This window comes from Lissotriton vulgaris, chromosome 12, assembly GCF_964263255.1.
Source record: "Lissotriton vulgaris chromosome 12, aLisVul1.2, whole genome shotgun sequence".
Taxonomy (NCBI): Eukaryota; Metazoa; Chordata; class Amphibia; order Caudata; family Salamandridae; genus Lissotriton; species Lissotriton vulgaris.
In genome coordinates, this window is record NC_141700.1 from 105,535,041 (window position 1) to 105,549,976 (window position 14,936).

The 14,936-nt window shown below is 44.9% G+C and overlaps 1 protein-coding gene across 1 annotated transcript in view; it reads right to left on the reverse strand.

Moving 5' to 3' along the window:
* Nucleotides 1-6,056: 6,056 nt before the first annotated feature.
* The window catches only part of THBS3 (thrombospondin 3), a 180,156-nt gene continuing 171,276 nt past the window's right edge, over nt 6,057-14,936 (reverse strand). Inside the window, exons 22-23 of the mRNA XM_086947390.1 lie at nt 8,285-8,424; nt 6,057-7,050 (exon numbers count right to left, since the gene is read on the reverse strand). Coding sequence (XP_086803516.1) covers nt 6,992-7,050; nt 8,285-8,424 — 199 coding nt within the window. The 3' untranslated portion in view covers nt 6,057-6,991. The remainder of the gene's footprint in view (nt 7,051-8,284; nt 8,425-14,936) is intronic.

Below are 14,936 nucleotides of genomic sequence, written 5' to 3' on the forward strand. Positions count from 1 at the left end.
TGGGAAATGTGCGTAGCAAGAAGATCCTGGGCTCCTTCCTTGAAGTCCAGATATGGTGATCTCTGGGAGTTGTAAACTTTAGATAAGATGACCGCTGGATAAAATGCAGTTCTTCACTCCAATTATGGCTACTTTTTACTACCCAACCACGGAGCAAGAAGGTCCATTTTTCTCGCTTTCATTAAGGTCGATAAAACACTTGTTACACAATTGAAGAGAACCGCGGATATGGTGAGCTCTATCTAAAGTCATATTTAATTATGGTAAGGTTTACTAAATCTGAATTCTCAGCAAAGGGAGGTTCCAGTAAAGCAAGCTATGTGTAAGCTGAGTTTGGGCCAAGGGAAGCTTTGCATGGGGTGATTTCTAGTTAAGGTGAGCTGCAATTAATGTGAATTTTGATTAAGGTGAGGTCTATTCAAGGCAAATCGCAAGAAAACAGAGCTCTGGATAAGACTCATACAGGTAAGGTTTGCTCAAGATAGGCCTGCTTCAGTCACCTACTTGACTAGGCGAGATGAGCTGCACGCTTAGGGAGTTCCAGGTAAAATGATCCAAAGGTAATTTGAGTTTTGGTTACAACACTTACCTTGCTTAAGTTGAGCACTTGGTTAGGTGAGGCCACACAGGTAGAGCTCCAATTTCAGGCACCTCTTGGTTAGATGTTCTGTAGCAAAGATGGACCCAGGTAAGGTGAGCTTTGTTTAAGGTGGGTTACGGGATAGGTAAGATCGAATTAAAAGCTTTAATTAAGGGGCGCCCCAATAAATGTAAACTCTGGAAAGGGAAAGATGTGCCAAGCTTGAGGTTAAGTGTGGCCCAGCAAAGGAAACTCTGGGCATGTTGTGCTAAGGATAAGGTGAGATCTATATGAGGTCGCTCCGAGATAGACTGTCTCAGTGTTCTCCAGCTCCCAGTAAGATGGGCTTAAGGTATGGAAGACTCAGGTAAGGTGAGCTTCAGATAAAGCAACACTGGGTCTGATGGACTCTGGATTGAGCAGGCTCTGGGTTAAGTTGACACTGGAGGTCCAGGTTTTGTGGGTTGTAGGTAGGGCGCCCTCCAGTAAGGTGAGGCCCAGGTAATATCGGCTGCAAGGAAAACAGGCTAAGGGTTAGGCAAACATCATAAAAGACTAGCTTCAGATAAGGCTAGTTCTTATTTATGCCGTCTCTAGGAAAGGTAGCTCCATTTTAGGTGGCCTTGAGGATAGGGGAGCTCCAGGCAAGGGGGGCTGTTGCTTATTTAGCTCTAGTTTAGCAGAGGTTTATATAGGTAGGGCCTGAGAGATATATGATCAAGGGATGTCTGCCTCTGGGTAAGAGCTACTCCAGCAAGGTGGGTTCTTCTGAGCCAGGTGGACTTCAGGCAAAAGCACCAGGAAAGATGAGTTTCAGGTAAAGTAAGTAAAATTAAAAAAAGCTCTAGGAAAGGTAAGCCATACTCTATACAAGAATGACAAACAGTTTAATGTTTTCCATACGGATCTAGACTGGTGTTGCACATAGCCACTTAAGAGCTCCTTACACCCTATCACTTGGCTCCTCAAATCAGACGTCATAAAGAACTTCTACAATTTTCCCATCTGATCGGAAGGAACGGGATGCAGTGCAGTGTTGTCCGGTAACCACCAATATTGCACTCGTCCCGGCCTCCCGATCTGCTGGACTTCTCTACAGCCAATGTTCAAGTGTCCAAACCATGCATGGAACAGACTACACTTCAGTCATGCCTAAACAGTCTCAGCAAGCTCCCCCAACAGTCTTCTTATGTCAGAGGTATTTTGCATGATGCTATGCTACATGGGTCCAAGCAGTGCTAAAACCAACCTCAATAAACAGCTTCTCTCCAGCTCACGTCAACTCTGAGCACACGCACTTCCTTTCATTCTAAGGTTGGGAGAGCTGTAATCTGCGTGACTCTGTTGGATGGCATTGCACTCGTCCCGGCCGGAGTCAGAAGGGGATCGGCAACTACAGAGAGTATTTAAGATTTACTCCAGCACTTTTTCCATCCCGAGGGCAGAGGCATGGAACCGAGCAGATACACTGCAGCTCAAAACTACCCATACGATGAAAAGTCAAAGTCATGAATCTGAGTCGGTCAGTGATGAAGGTTTTCCTGGATAAGAAAGAGTGGAGTTGCAGAGAGGCCAAGAAATGGAGCAGGACTGTGTCTGGCCTTAAGATACTAAAATGTATTTCCATGTTCAGGTGCCCTCATTAATATTTGGTTTTATCTTTGCATGTGCAGGGTATAGGTCAGGCAGGAACCTGTTGGTAGCCTTGCAAGGTTGTACGGAATCCTGGAGGATTCAGTGATGGCTACAACGTCTAGACTTTTTCTTGGTAAATGGCAGAGGGCAAACTCCAGATGTCCTGTGTAGGTATACGGCAGAAAGAAAAATACATTTTTTTGCAGATGCAGTATATTAACTAGAAACTGGTGGATGTCCTGTCCGAATATACATGACTCCAGAGTGGATAGGTCATAAATAACCCAAGTTCCTAGGGGCAGAAAAATTCAGGCAAATGGGCAGACCCGATGGTTCTTGAGGGTCTTTTACTGACAGTATTTTCTACAAACGTGTGGAAATAGAGCGAGTGTAAGAGCACATCAAGGTATTAGTTGCAGAGGCGGCTTTTGGTATTTGACCCATGCATAAAGATACAACCGCAGGTGTCAGACTCCTCAGGGGGCACCATGCCATGATTGGTGAAACCGCAAAAATGTACTAACACAGTCTTACTATACTCTTGCCAATCTTGGGTTCTTTATTCGGTTAATGTCATTATTTTCTCTGCTTTTAGACACATATAGTGTCTTGTTTTGCACGAGTTAACCCATGTTTATTATTCTTCTGCTGAATGTCGGTATGTTATATATAAGTAAATTAAAGCAATTTTACTTCAGTGAACAACACTGTTGGCTAAGTAGCATAACTCTTGAAGCAATAAATATTTCCTGACAAATAGAATATTTTCTGATTTTTTTTTTTTAACACAGCTAAGCATTACGCAAGATCATTACCACAGTTATTCACCAAGATTCACCCATTCGAGCAGAGCTTGAAGTCCCGGCTTTCTTTCATCAACCGCGACATAAATGTAACGCATGGACAGTGGGAGTAGTCTAAAGGGTCATGCCCTTAGCTGAATACCTACCTTGCACCCTGTTACACAATGTCTTCTCTGATGCGACTGTAATCCATCTTTGAAGTAAGAACCAGACATTGGTAGTGATTGATGTGTCGGTGCTAGCCTAAGTGGCATTACACACCTTTAAACCCTGCTGACATCACATGGTTGACCCAATGTTCTAACCTTAGTAGCTCAATAAACTCATGTTTGTTGCAGAGGAGCGAAGGTGTCGACTGGAGTCCTGTTTACTTGCTACTCCTCATGTTTTCTTCATGGGCCTAAGGCTGGAGACAAGGGCTAGGAAAGGGCAGTGGCTGGACTACCAGAGTTCAATTGACCTTCTTCGAATGTCAAACTTCCTGTGTATACATCCCAGTTTTTCGTTTTTTGTTGGATGTGTAAAGGTGTAAGACAACAAAGTGTGATGTCATAACTCTGCGACTGTGAGTTTCAATTTCAAAGGTAACGCTTTACAAATACTTAATCAAAAAATGTTGAACAAACTTACTCGAGCAACTTAGGCAGAAATGCCTCATGTGAGACAGTTGAACCAGAAGGAAATATTCCCATAACCACTCTGGTGCATTTTTGTAAACTACTCCACACTAGAAAGGTATTTTTTTTTATAATTAACTGCATTTATTAATAATTTGTATAAACATCTTAGCCCTACTACTACAATTCCTCTGTGATTTCTTAGAGTTGTCATGTATGTTGCATGATCTTTGGAAGTTAAAGTTGATCAGTTCTTTAAAAGGGAAATTATTTCCAACGTCATTCCCTGGTAAGCTTTGTTGTGCCTCTGCACCCAGCATGTCCTACGCCATCCTCCCTTTCAACTTCAATAGAAGAAGGGCACGCTCTTTATAGGGGCAAGCAAACCCAGTTTCACTTGCATTACACACAATAACCCATTAGTGTAACATTTCTAAAATGACATGTGTCCTCCAGTGCCCAGGGCTCTCCACAACCCTACCATCCTTCTATTCATTGGTCCCCCCAGCTTCCACCATCCCAGCTCTGAGGAGCTTCACTCTGCAAACCTTGCCCCCCTCGTTGGAAGATGATGAAGCAAAACACCAGTGAGTGCATTCCGCAGGAAGGACACAAGTGTGTGAAAAAAAGGATTGGGTATCCTAGTCCCCACTGCCACCTAAGCTTAAAATCGCTCACCCGCCTTAAACCATAAATGCAAGATACTTGGAGATTAACTCACTTCATTTTTGAAAATGAGCAGTGATGGAAAAGTCTTTTAAATTCTTAAGGTGGGAGCTTGAAGAGAAATATTAGTATATTGAGGTAGATGGTTGATTTTCCGGACACTACGTGGAATGTCTGTCCTGTTTGACGATGCTTCCTTCATATTGCATTTAACTCCAATAGGCAAAGTCTTCATGGCACAGAACTGAGATTCTTTAATTTGTAATCGTATACACGTCACCTTTGATGTTCAAGGGTAAATCCTGGATTCTTGGACCACATCTGATGTTTACCAGATTTCTGACTCTAATGTGATAAATCTTCAAGTGCTTCTGATTGTTGTGAAAACCAAGTCATCAGTTGAAGGCTGAGAACATGTCACTATGGTCATGGGAGCAGTCCAGTATGTGTAAATAACAGAGAATCACGATAGCCAACCTTACAGCCATGCTCGGAGACTACCCTGTCATAGTCCTATACCTTATCCTCATAGTGGAGCTATTTTGTAAGAACAATGTAAACAAACCACTAATCCCAATCTACCAGTATGCCTGGGGAGGAAGAAGGGTGCCCAGCTTCATAGAACCTATTTGTTCCTTTGATATATAAGCATACCATCAAGCAAGATCTTTGAGTGCACCATCCAGCTGCATAGGTAGACGAGACAACGACTCTTCTTAAGTTACCAGCCTTAAACAAAAGCAAGTGTCTGTTAGTTGTGTTTTAGAGCTCTCTGTCTTGAGGGCTGCATGCACATTTCTGCAAGACTGCTGAGATCACTAACAAAGGCCCCAGGAGTATTGCATTCATCCTCCTGGCCTCATGCAACCAAGTGACATGTTTCTGTGTCCTAGAGCAGATGATGAATGAGGCACATCATTTAATGCTTGAGACTCGCTCTCTGCTGGAACAAAAGCACTCTCAAAGGCTTTTCCATTAAAGAGATACCATCTATGATCTTGCTTACTCCTACATCGACATTTCCATCCCAAAAACAAGTGTCCTGTTTCCCACAGCATTTTACATGTTTCTATAGCAGAACATGCTGGCCTCGCTGCAAGTGGCACCAACTGATTCAGAGCATGTGGGAGCGTGCACAAGATATTTGCTTATGATGTCATCAGTTTGCCAAGATACGCCTTTTCACTGATTGATTCACTGAAAACACTAAATAAGATTTGTTTTAGGGTCTAATTGCACATCAAAAGTTCTTCAATGATGGGAGTTGCAGCTGTCGTTTCCACACCTTCTCCTGCATTGACTCTCTCTTAGAGGCACATGTTTAAATTATTCCCAGACGTCAGGCTCAGATACCTTCCAGAGTGACGCAGGGAAACAATTCATACATGTGAAAGATACTAATGCTAAAGAACTGTAGTTGCAGTTAAGTAACTTTTTCATACGTACATTCCTTACCACCAGTTTACTTTAAATTTATGGTCCAAGTAAGTTAAAGGAATTCCTCTGTAAATATATGAGGAGTGGTGGACTAATGAAAAACTAGACCAGCCCCACAGCAAAAAGCTCAGCCATTTAACTGCCCTATCACAGACAAGAAGCTCATTACAGCACCTAGCCAGGTGGCCAACGTGGCAATGAAAACCCAGCATGAGTAGCAATGGTGTAAACGCTGAGCCACCACAAGGATGAAGTCGCATTCCCAGAACCGCTCCCCAACATCTCACTTTTTGCAAAAAGAAAATACAAAACTGGCAATTTTTAGGCAAATTTCAATGTATAGTTTCACGTTCAATTGGAAGTAGCAACAGCCACGTTTCTTGCTTCTGAGTAGCAAAAGACATACATGTTTCAGGAGAAGGAAGGGAGCAGTCATAAAAGTAAAAGGAGAATGAAGGGGACATTAAGTCAAACAGTGAAGGTAAAATGGAGGTACATGAGTACGAAAGTAGTTCCAGGAGTTGGAAAAAAAAAGGGATGAAGAGAATGACTTCACCACAGAGAGTAGCAGAGAAAGCAGAACTAGGAGGAGGCCGGTAAGAATAGAAGGTAAGATTACTGACGAATTCTGAATACTTTGGAAGTGAATTTAGGAATATAACATTCATTTAATGAAGACAATTGATGGTTACTTAATATAAAAAGGAAGGGAAGTTGAGAGGAATGGTTCCCTACATGTGACGCCAACACAATTTCCTGTGGTAATAAATGCACCCTCCTGCTAAATGTCAGGAGGTGGAGTGCATTGCTCATCCCTCCCAGAAAACCTCTTCAGGACTGGATTGCTCCCCAGCCTCATGGAACAGATAGGAACACTATAGGTTTAGAACATGGACCAGGGCCCGGGTTCCTCAGATTCGATGCCACCACTCGGCTATTGTAGTATGTATGGCATGTTCCTCCGCACACTTGGGCGATGCTGGCAGGCTTAGAACATAAACGTAGCCCAGGAGACAATAAGGGAAGAGGCTGGACGAAGCATATGGGCAGTCTGTTGTAACAGTAGTCGCACAGAAAATTGTTCTCTAATGCAAAGACAGGGGCACACTGCACTGACGAGTCTTTATCCGGAAAGCTGTCCCCCTGTTCACCAATCTTGCAGAAATAAGAAGAGGATGGATCTGCCTTGCTTCGGTCTGGGGGCTCCAACCATCTGACGCACTGCTAGAACAGTTTCATAGAGGCTCAAATCCTTACTCCTTACCCTCCATCAGGAATCTGCGGTAAGGTTCAAAGTCCTCTGGGATGGTGTCTGTAAAGGGCAGAAAAATTAAACCATTAGAAAAAATAGATTGTGTTTAACGACTATGTGATAGCTGGAATAAGGTGGTCTCTGAGGAAGGAAGTTCAGTAGTTCTTTGCTGGGTTTCATAGTGGAGGCTCAGGGGTCTCTTGAAACAAGTTTCCCTAGGCACACAGCTTGGGTCATCCCACAGGTGGCCAGATCGCCTACGTCTGGGTGGTTCTAATTATAAATCGGAAGACAGAGACCTTCTGAATCTGTGTTCTCAGAGGCTGCTTAGCTGGAACAATCCTAGTAAGGTACTGCATTCTTCAACAATTTTCAAAACTGCTGAGTCGCAGGGTTGAATATTCCTCACCATTAGTTATGACTGGACTCCTTCTTCACTATTTTGTGAAACAGTTTCTCCCCATTAACCCTGTGTTGCGGGTGCATAGTATTGTATTCTCAGTTTTGCCTAATTCATTGCTAATACCTTACATCTCACATACGTGTCCTAACAGATGCCTCAGTCCCCGACGAACCCATTTCAAAACAATAGTGTATAAAATTCTCTAAAATATCTCCAAAGGTAAAGCAACACAGGGTCATCAGGGAACCTTGATCTCATTGTCGCAACTCCTTCATCGTTAGGACGTGCAGAGAAAACCAGACCTGCTAACTAACACGGTGCCAGCGCGTGACACACGATATCAACTCCCATCACACGGTCACCCAGTGAGGAGCCGAAATCACACGGTAGCAGGAAAACGAGCTGAAAATCACTGTAAACCTTGGATTTCCAGCTTGTTTTCCTAGTCTCTGAACTACTGACGTCCATTAAGGGGTGTGAAAACACCCTAGGACATTGGTGTCAGCCCCAGCAAGCTTTCTTTTGGAGCGGGAGGAGGGAGTTTGGGGTGGGGTGGTGGCAAAAATGTCTCATAGGTACTTCTCGGCACAAGGCCCCACCCTATTGTCACACAAAGAGATTTTTGTTAAAGTTTGCAGGTCTGGAGAACAGTGATCTCACCATTGTTGTGGTATTGAAGAGGAGAACAATGTTCTTTCATTGTTAAACCAGTATTGTGGGGTTTGCAACAATGTTCTAACATTTGCACTAGTACTGCAGGGTATAAGAGCACGCTCACTGTTGGACCGTTACTATAGGACCTAATAACACACAGAGTACTGCACCAGGACTCTCAGGAGGGAAAAGGACTCTCACAATACCCCAAGAAGGTAATGAATGAAGGGCACTTACCGTTACACCGGTACTTCAGGTTGGACCAAATTATATTCTCTTGGGAGAAGCAGAAGACCCCCAGCCGTCCACCCCTCATGCTGCTGTCAATAACTACTCCAGAATCGGCCACCAGCACTGGTCCCTCATAAAGTTTCACTCTGTGGAGATGAGAAAGGAAACGTAAGCCAAGGGAATGACGTGTACAGTCGAAAAGACCACAGGTAGAGAGCAGATAGAAAACTGCAGCAGGTATACGGACTGGTCATGATCTGAGAGGAGATTAAAGTTCAGGAGACAGTGCAGGTGCACCAAAAAAAGCACAGGTGGAGAAGCGGCAGTAAAAAAGACTGAAGCATATTTGGGAAACAGGGCTACAGGAGAAACACAATTCATGAACAGGGACAGATCACAATGTATGGGGAACCTGGAGAGACAATAAGTGTGGAAGACAGCAAAGACTCAAGGAAATACCACTGGGTAGAGGAAACAGGAGAGATTGAATGCCCAAGATACAATTCAAGGTTACAGTCACATCAAAAACAGAGAAAGGAAACCATTTTATGTCCCTGAGACTCCTCTGAACTGGGGGCTGGCTGCACTAAGGAGAATATGAAAGTGTTTGGCTAGTTCCCAAGTCTACCTCTGTTGTTAAATCTTGGAATGTGTCAAAATGCGTGGGTGGGTGTGTGGGGACACCCACGCTCTACCAATGGCACGCCTCCCTGCTGCAGAGTAGCTGAAGGCAGCGATTTGCCACACCTTGCCTTACTCTAGATGTATAAGGTGGCCTTGTGTGGCTTGGTAAACCACATGGGTACCCTTGTGTGGCATGAGGGTGACGCAAAACCTTGATAGATATGGGCCATTAACTTTTTCCAGCTCTTCTTGAAAGTGGTCCATCCAATGTTATGTTATGTTATGTTAAAATCGGTTTTATATAACGCTCAGCTACTCCGAGGAGTGTCCTGGTGCTTCAAGAAACCCGATGCAGAAGTCAGGAGCAAATGAAACAGAGCAGAACAACAATCCAAAGTGTATCCAAAGAAGGTTACTTTCCCCCTCATATCTAGCATGCACCGAGACACAGTCCAACCTCTATTGTGGCTCAAACCCCAGGGATCAACTGCTCTGTAGCTTAGTGTGCACACATGGCTCCACTTGCCGAGGCTTGCAATCATGCGTCTTTCCTCGCCAACTCACAGCTCAGTGTTGCGGACCACTGCAACAGTATTTCTGACACTGCTTTCCACAGTCAGAGACCTTACACACTCCACTACCAAGGCCAGCAGCTCTAGGCTTGCTATTCTCTGCCGGCTACCATTTCTCACCACCCCAATGTGCCTCGCATACATAGCTTTACCTTCATATTCTGCACAGCACATGCAAAAAGGAATGAATGCTGCCTTCCTGTGGTCCATATTTCTGGTGAGATGTTATTCGTTTCCGTAATTTAAAAAAGCGTAGCTTGGAGTTGCAACCTTGGAATGCCTTCTTCTCCATAACAAAACAGTGACGTCTGATCGTAACAGGAGGATACGCAGCCCCAAGTGAGATGGAGGCGCTTATAGGAGTACAATCTGTAACCCTAATCCAAGGAGAATTACTACTTTTGGGCCTGCATGAGCAGTTCAGGAAAGGATCCATATCCAAAGATAAGTAAACCCTAATCTGGATTGTCATAATTGCTGCATAAAACTTGTCTTCATTGCCCACTTGCATCAAGTCGCTTGCTTCTCTGGATTTTGCTGTCTATTCCGTCTGCATTTTTCACTGCTCTCAGTTCAATTCTGAGAGGTTTTATACTTTCTAATCTGTGTGGTTTATTTGTTTCACTCCAAAAGGTGCTAGTCCTATTTCCAAATGTCTCCTGAGATGTTTGCTCTGTTTCATCCAGCTGTTTACCTGTGTACATATTGACAATGGCAGGGGTCAGGATCGGAGCAAAGTTTTCTGCACTTCAAGCAAAATATAATTTTACAGCTGGAGCACTCTACATCCACTAATAAAAAGGACTTGTTTTCCTTTTTCTTGTAATTTAGCTAGATCTACTGCTGCATTATCTTATCGCGGTTCTAGCACTAGGCATAGAGGCATCAAGTCAGGATCACTGTTCTCATACTTTATTTATAAACAAATCGAACCATTGACAATGTGTGACAATGGGGAACCAGTGGTAGCTGATTGATATAAATGGGGTCAGGCTTTATAGCCCGCGTCCAGGCGCAGAGGCTGCAACTCGGCGCTCAACATGTACAATCTAGCCAGTCCCCATAACTGAGGCCCTTACCTACATGAGGGTATGTGATTAGTGTGGTGTATTGTGTAACGTGTTGTGCATATGTGAATGGTATCTACAGGGAACCCAGTAGATATGGCCACACAAAATGGTTATTTCTTTGTAGGGTGCCTCCTTCATCTATGGACATTACAAACTGCATGTTCCCTGAGTTGGAGTCGCGAAACTGTATCTCCCTTGTGGGCTGGAAAAAGGTCTGCATCATTTCTCTGCTAAAGCTGTTTTCCACACACTATCTGAAACCTGCCCTTCCTTTCTCGGACTTGTGCACGGAATAACTACGCCTTTAAACCAGGACCACCAGGCCGAGGATGCCTGGATCTTTTGGCAGCTTGAAACAAGCCCGTCCACCGCGTGCCTTTTAGGAAAGCCTTGGAAAGTAGTAGACACAGGAAAAGATGAATTACTTCCAGTTTAGAAAATTGCAAATCTTGAAGTAAGGTTGCACTTTGTGTTGATATAACTCCTCACAGTGCAACAAGGTAGGATAAAGGCTAGAGTCATCATGCCAGAACTGTGTTTTTCTCTGGATTTCGAGTGGGAGACTGCTTGCAGCAGCACTGAGAGGTGCGTTTGCGGAGGTAGGGACTAAATGCCCTAGAATCATCCCCTTTAGTCAGGGTTCAAGGGTTAGAAGCCTGAAAGAAGCCTTATAGCTGAGCCCAAACTTGATAAGGAAAGGCGGCCGAAATACCCAGAGAGCAAGAAGGGCAGGCCCCTGACAAAGAGCAAAGTGATTGAAGAATGCATGGAGGGCTCCTCAAGAAGTTGACTTGCTCAGGATACACAAGGACCTTGGAGCCAGGAGGCAAGAATTTCCACAAGAAGTTTCTGCATGTTGAGATGTTATGGAGTTGCAGAGACGCTTCCATAGCTGAGGGGGTGCCAAGCTTCCACAGCCGCCAAACTGCCTGAGACTTGCCACACTCACATGGAGCTATATCTGCCCAGAGAGGGACACAGATACTTCCTCCTCATTCCAGGCCTTTGGATCTCCAGTTGTCCCCAATGTGCAATATTTTGAAAATGAACCCCATTAATAATTATTCAAGAGGTATGCATGTTAAAAACTGTGGCTGGCAACTGAAGCTAAAGTCCTGCAGGTGCCCCATGGCAATCCGAAATCTTGTTCATGGATGCCCATTTGCGAGATACAGACCCCTAACATGTAGTACCCAAGGGACAGGACATTGTTTGTGCCCTCGCAGTCTAGCACTCAGGCCTCTTGTAAAGACTGTAGAACGGTTGACCCTCTAATAAGTACCCGCATTGATTGTGCCAGGTACCCCAGAACCTCTGGCTACTGGACCCTCATTAACACCATTACCAAGAGATTGTAAGAACTGACCTTTGAAACTCATAACCAATATTCTGAAAGTGGGTAAGATCCCTGTACCACTTTAGATGCTGAGTTTTTTGGTTTACTGGCTTTGGGCTGTTATAGGTCAAACTCGGCCGTAGTGGCTCAAACTTACTGTTGTACCATGCACCAAAGGCTATCAAGAAGCTGGGGCTAGGGAAGCACATATACTCATCTTCATTATCTTGCAGCTCCAGCCCGCTGACTCAGAGACTAAACATGTAACAGTAAACTTAAAGTCTTCTCATGATCGCTGAGAACATCTAAAGTTCATTCAACAGTTTTGTGCCAATAACATATATGTTGTGGTTTTATAAATAGAATCGAGTGCTGAGTGTATAAACACCACAAAAGTGTTTGGGATCATATCTCATCCCCAGAAGCTGCTGGTATTTTCAAGTTTTTGGAGTACATTATGTTTTAACTGCCCTATTTTATGTGCCTGAAAATAAAAAAACTTTCCTTTAGAAGCGATATATTTGAGTGAATGTCTAGTTTATTTGGAATAATTTACTGTGCACTTGCTTTAGTTGGGGGGTAGTTCGATACTGATTAGCTTGGGGGCAAGTAAGGTTTGACTTGACTTGATTTGATTAACTACAATTAGTTGAAGCAATTGCTTAGGTCTGAATAGGTGTAGTTCAGTAATGTGTGACTGGAAGGGAATGCTACGAAGGTGGTAATGTGTTGGGTTATGCTGGTTAGGTTTAGTTGAGTATGGATGGTTTGAGTTTGGTTGGCAAGTGATGAGGTGAATTTAGTTTAGTTGAATGGTTAGGTTGAGTTTTATTGAATCAGGATTAATTAAATGTAGTTGGTTTAGGATTGGATTAGTATACTGGTGAGTGTGGATGTTGATGGTTTAATCTTTGTGGGTGGGTCAGATTGGGTTAGATTATGTAGGTTTGGTCAGGTATGGATCAGTTGGTCGGGGTCGGTTGGTGGTGATTGCTTTGGTTGAAGAGCTCTAGGGGAGTGTGATTGACCTAGTTGGGATCTTGAACCAGAAACACTTTCCATAACCTCCAACGGGGACAATGGAAGTCAACTTAAGTTTCCATAGGAAAAAATAAGAGAATTAACGAGGGTTCTTTGCCTCAGATCTATCTAATTTGTTTTTCACTGCATTAAACGACTGCCAGATCAATTTTGTTTGGCGAATCCACTCTACAGAGAATTTGCCAGGGCCCATTCAATTTCTCTTCTCTCTACATTTCGCCCACCTTTCCAAACTCTTCATCCCACTGTCTTCCCTTCACATAAGAACCATAAGCCATTCAGACTGTACTTTTTTCTGCAGGTAAGGACTACAAGGCCTGTGATTTCTTGAGGTTCTCCCTGAACCCCTAGACCATGCCTTTTTTTACATTAATTTTCCTTCCTGCTACAACACCACAGACTTTAGATAGTCTCCAGTTTTGTCTGGTAACACATATCATGGTCACTCACCTGTTTCGATCCCAATTTTTTTATTTATTTTACCAGCTGCTTGTTCTAGTTTAACAGCTCATATAACACACGTCAGGCCGCCTACAGGTGTCACTGCTTTATTTATATAGACCTGGGAATGTCCTGACCCAAAGTGTAGGCCAGAAAATTCTGTTCCGAGTGTCCTGCGTGAGCCTCCCCTCAATGTTTCTATTTTTGACCACTACACCCACAATGGAACCCTGGGCTTAGCAATGCCCCGAGGCCCGGCTCTTGGTCCCTGGCCTCCCCGCGCCACGCACACTTGTAGCAAAGGCCCGACCCTTCGTTCCTGGCCTCCCCCGCGCCACGCACACTTGTAGCAATGCCGGCCCTTCGTCCCTGGCCTCCCCCGCGCCACGCACCGCGAGCCGCGGGTTCGCCTCAGCCCCTCCGGGTGCCGGGCCCTGCGGCGCCTCCCCGCGCGCGCATGATCTCACCCGGCCGAGGAGTTCCGCGCCGCGCGCCTTCGGATAATCCGGGCCGGTTCTCAGGCCCCGGCACCTGGCCCCGGCCCGAGCCCCATCCCTGCGCCTTTGTTCGCGCCCTTTGCATATGAAAGGCGCGTCGCTGGGGCCTGGCATTCCAGCTGGGGATTGGGTTGCTATAGGGACCCAACAATGACGGCCGCGGCCCCGGCCCTCGGCACAGTCAACAAGCCTCCCGGGCCATTCTTCGCCCCCGAACTCGAGCTTCCCAGGCCCCGTGTGGGCCCCGCTCCCGCGCTTTTTTTCTGTGTGCGCGCCTCCTTTTCCTCCTCTTTTTGGAGAATTGTGCAGAGAGGCGGGAGGCGGCTTTTGAAGGAGGTAAATGAAGCATGGGCCGGTGAGGTAATGCCGCCGCGGCCCCTCCGCCTCGGACAGGCCCCCGGAGCGCCCGGAATGTCACCGCGGAAGCGAGGGAACATTCCCGGCCCCAATTCAAAGCCTCACTGCGCTTGTTAAGGGAAGACGGGCAGCGGGGCCCTTTGAAACGCCGACACTCGTTAATTTTATTTTTTTCCTCTTTATGCAGTTTAATGGTCGGGAACCACCCACAGAGATACTTTATGCGTCCCTTGCCACTCAAACCGCAGTGTGAATTGTAGGGCGGGGACTCAAGCACTCAGTAGTGATCAGGTCGCAATTTTGTAGAAAAAACATTTGGAAACGACGACTATTAATAACGCTGTACTTTCGCTAATTCTACCCCAGTTTCATTTATTTGACTACTAACTTTAGTTTTGTGCAAGTTACACAGCTCACGCGCAAGTTTTCTGCTGACATAACAATATATGTATATTTTTAATTAAAGCAGTAATGAAGCCTATGTTATTTAATTAGTGATAATTTCATTAAGCCTAGCCCTCCAGGCCTAACAATACCGACCTCTCAAGCCCACATGTCCGTGCATGAGTATCTTAACCAGTTCAGGACATGTAGTCCATATTATATAACGGAATAATCAGAACTACAGAGTCCATCTAGAATGCAAGACAAACTTGGACTGGATAAGCTATTTGTGCATGGACCTGGGACCCTTTAGGCCTCTGACCATGGGGGTACATG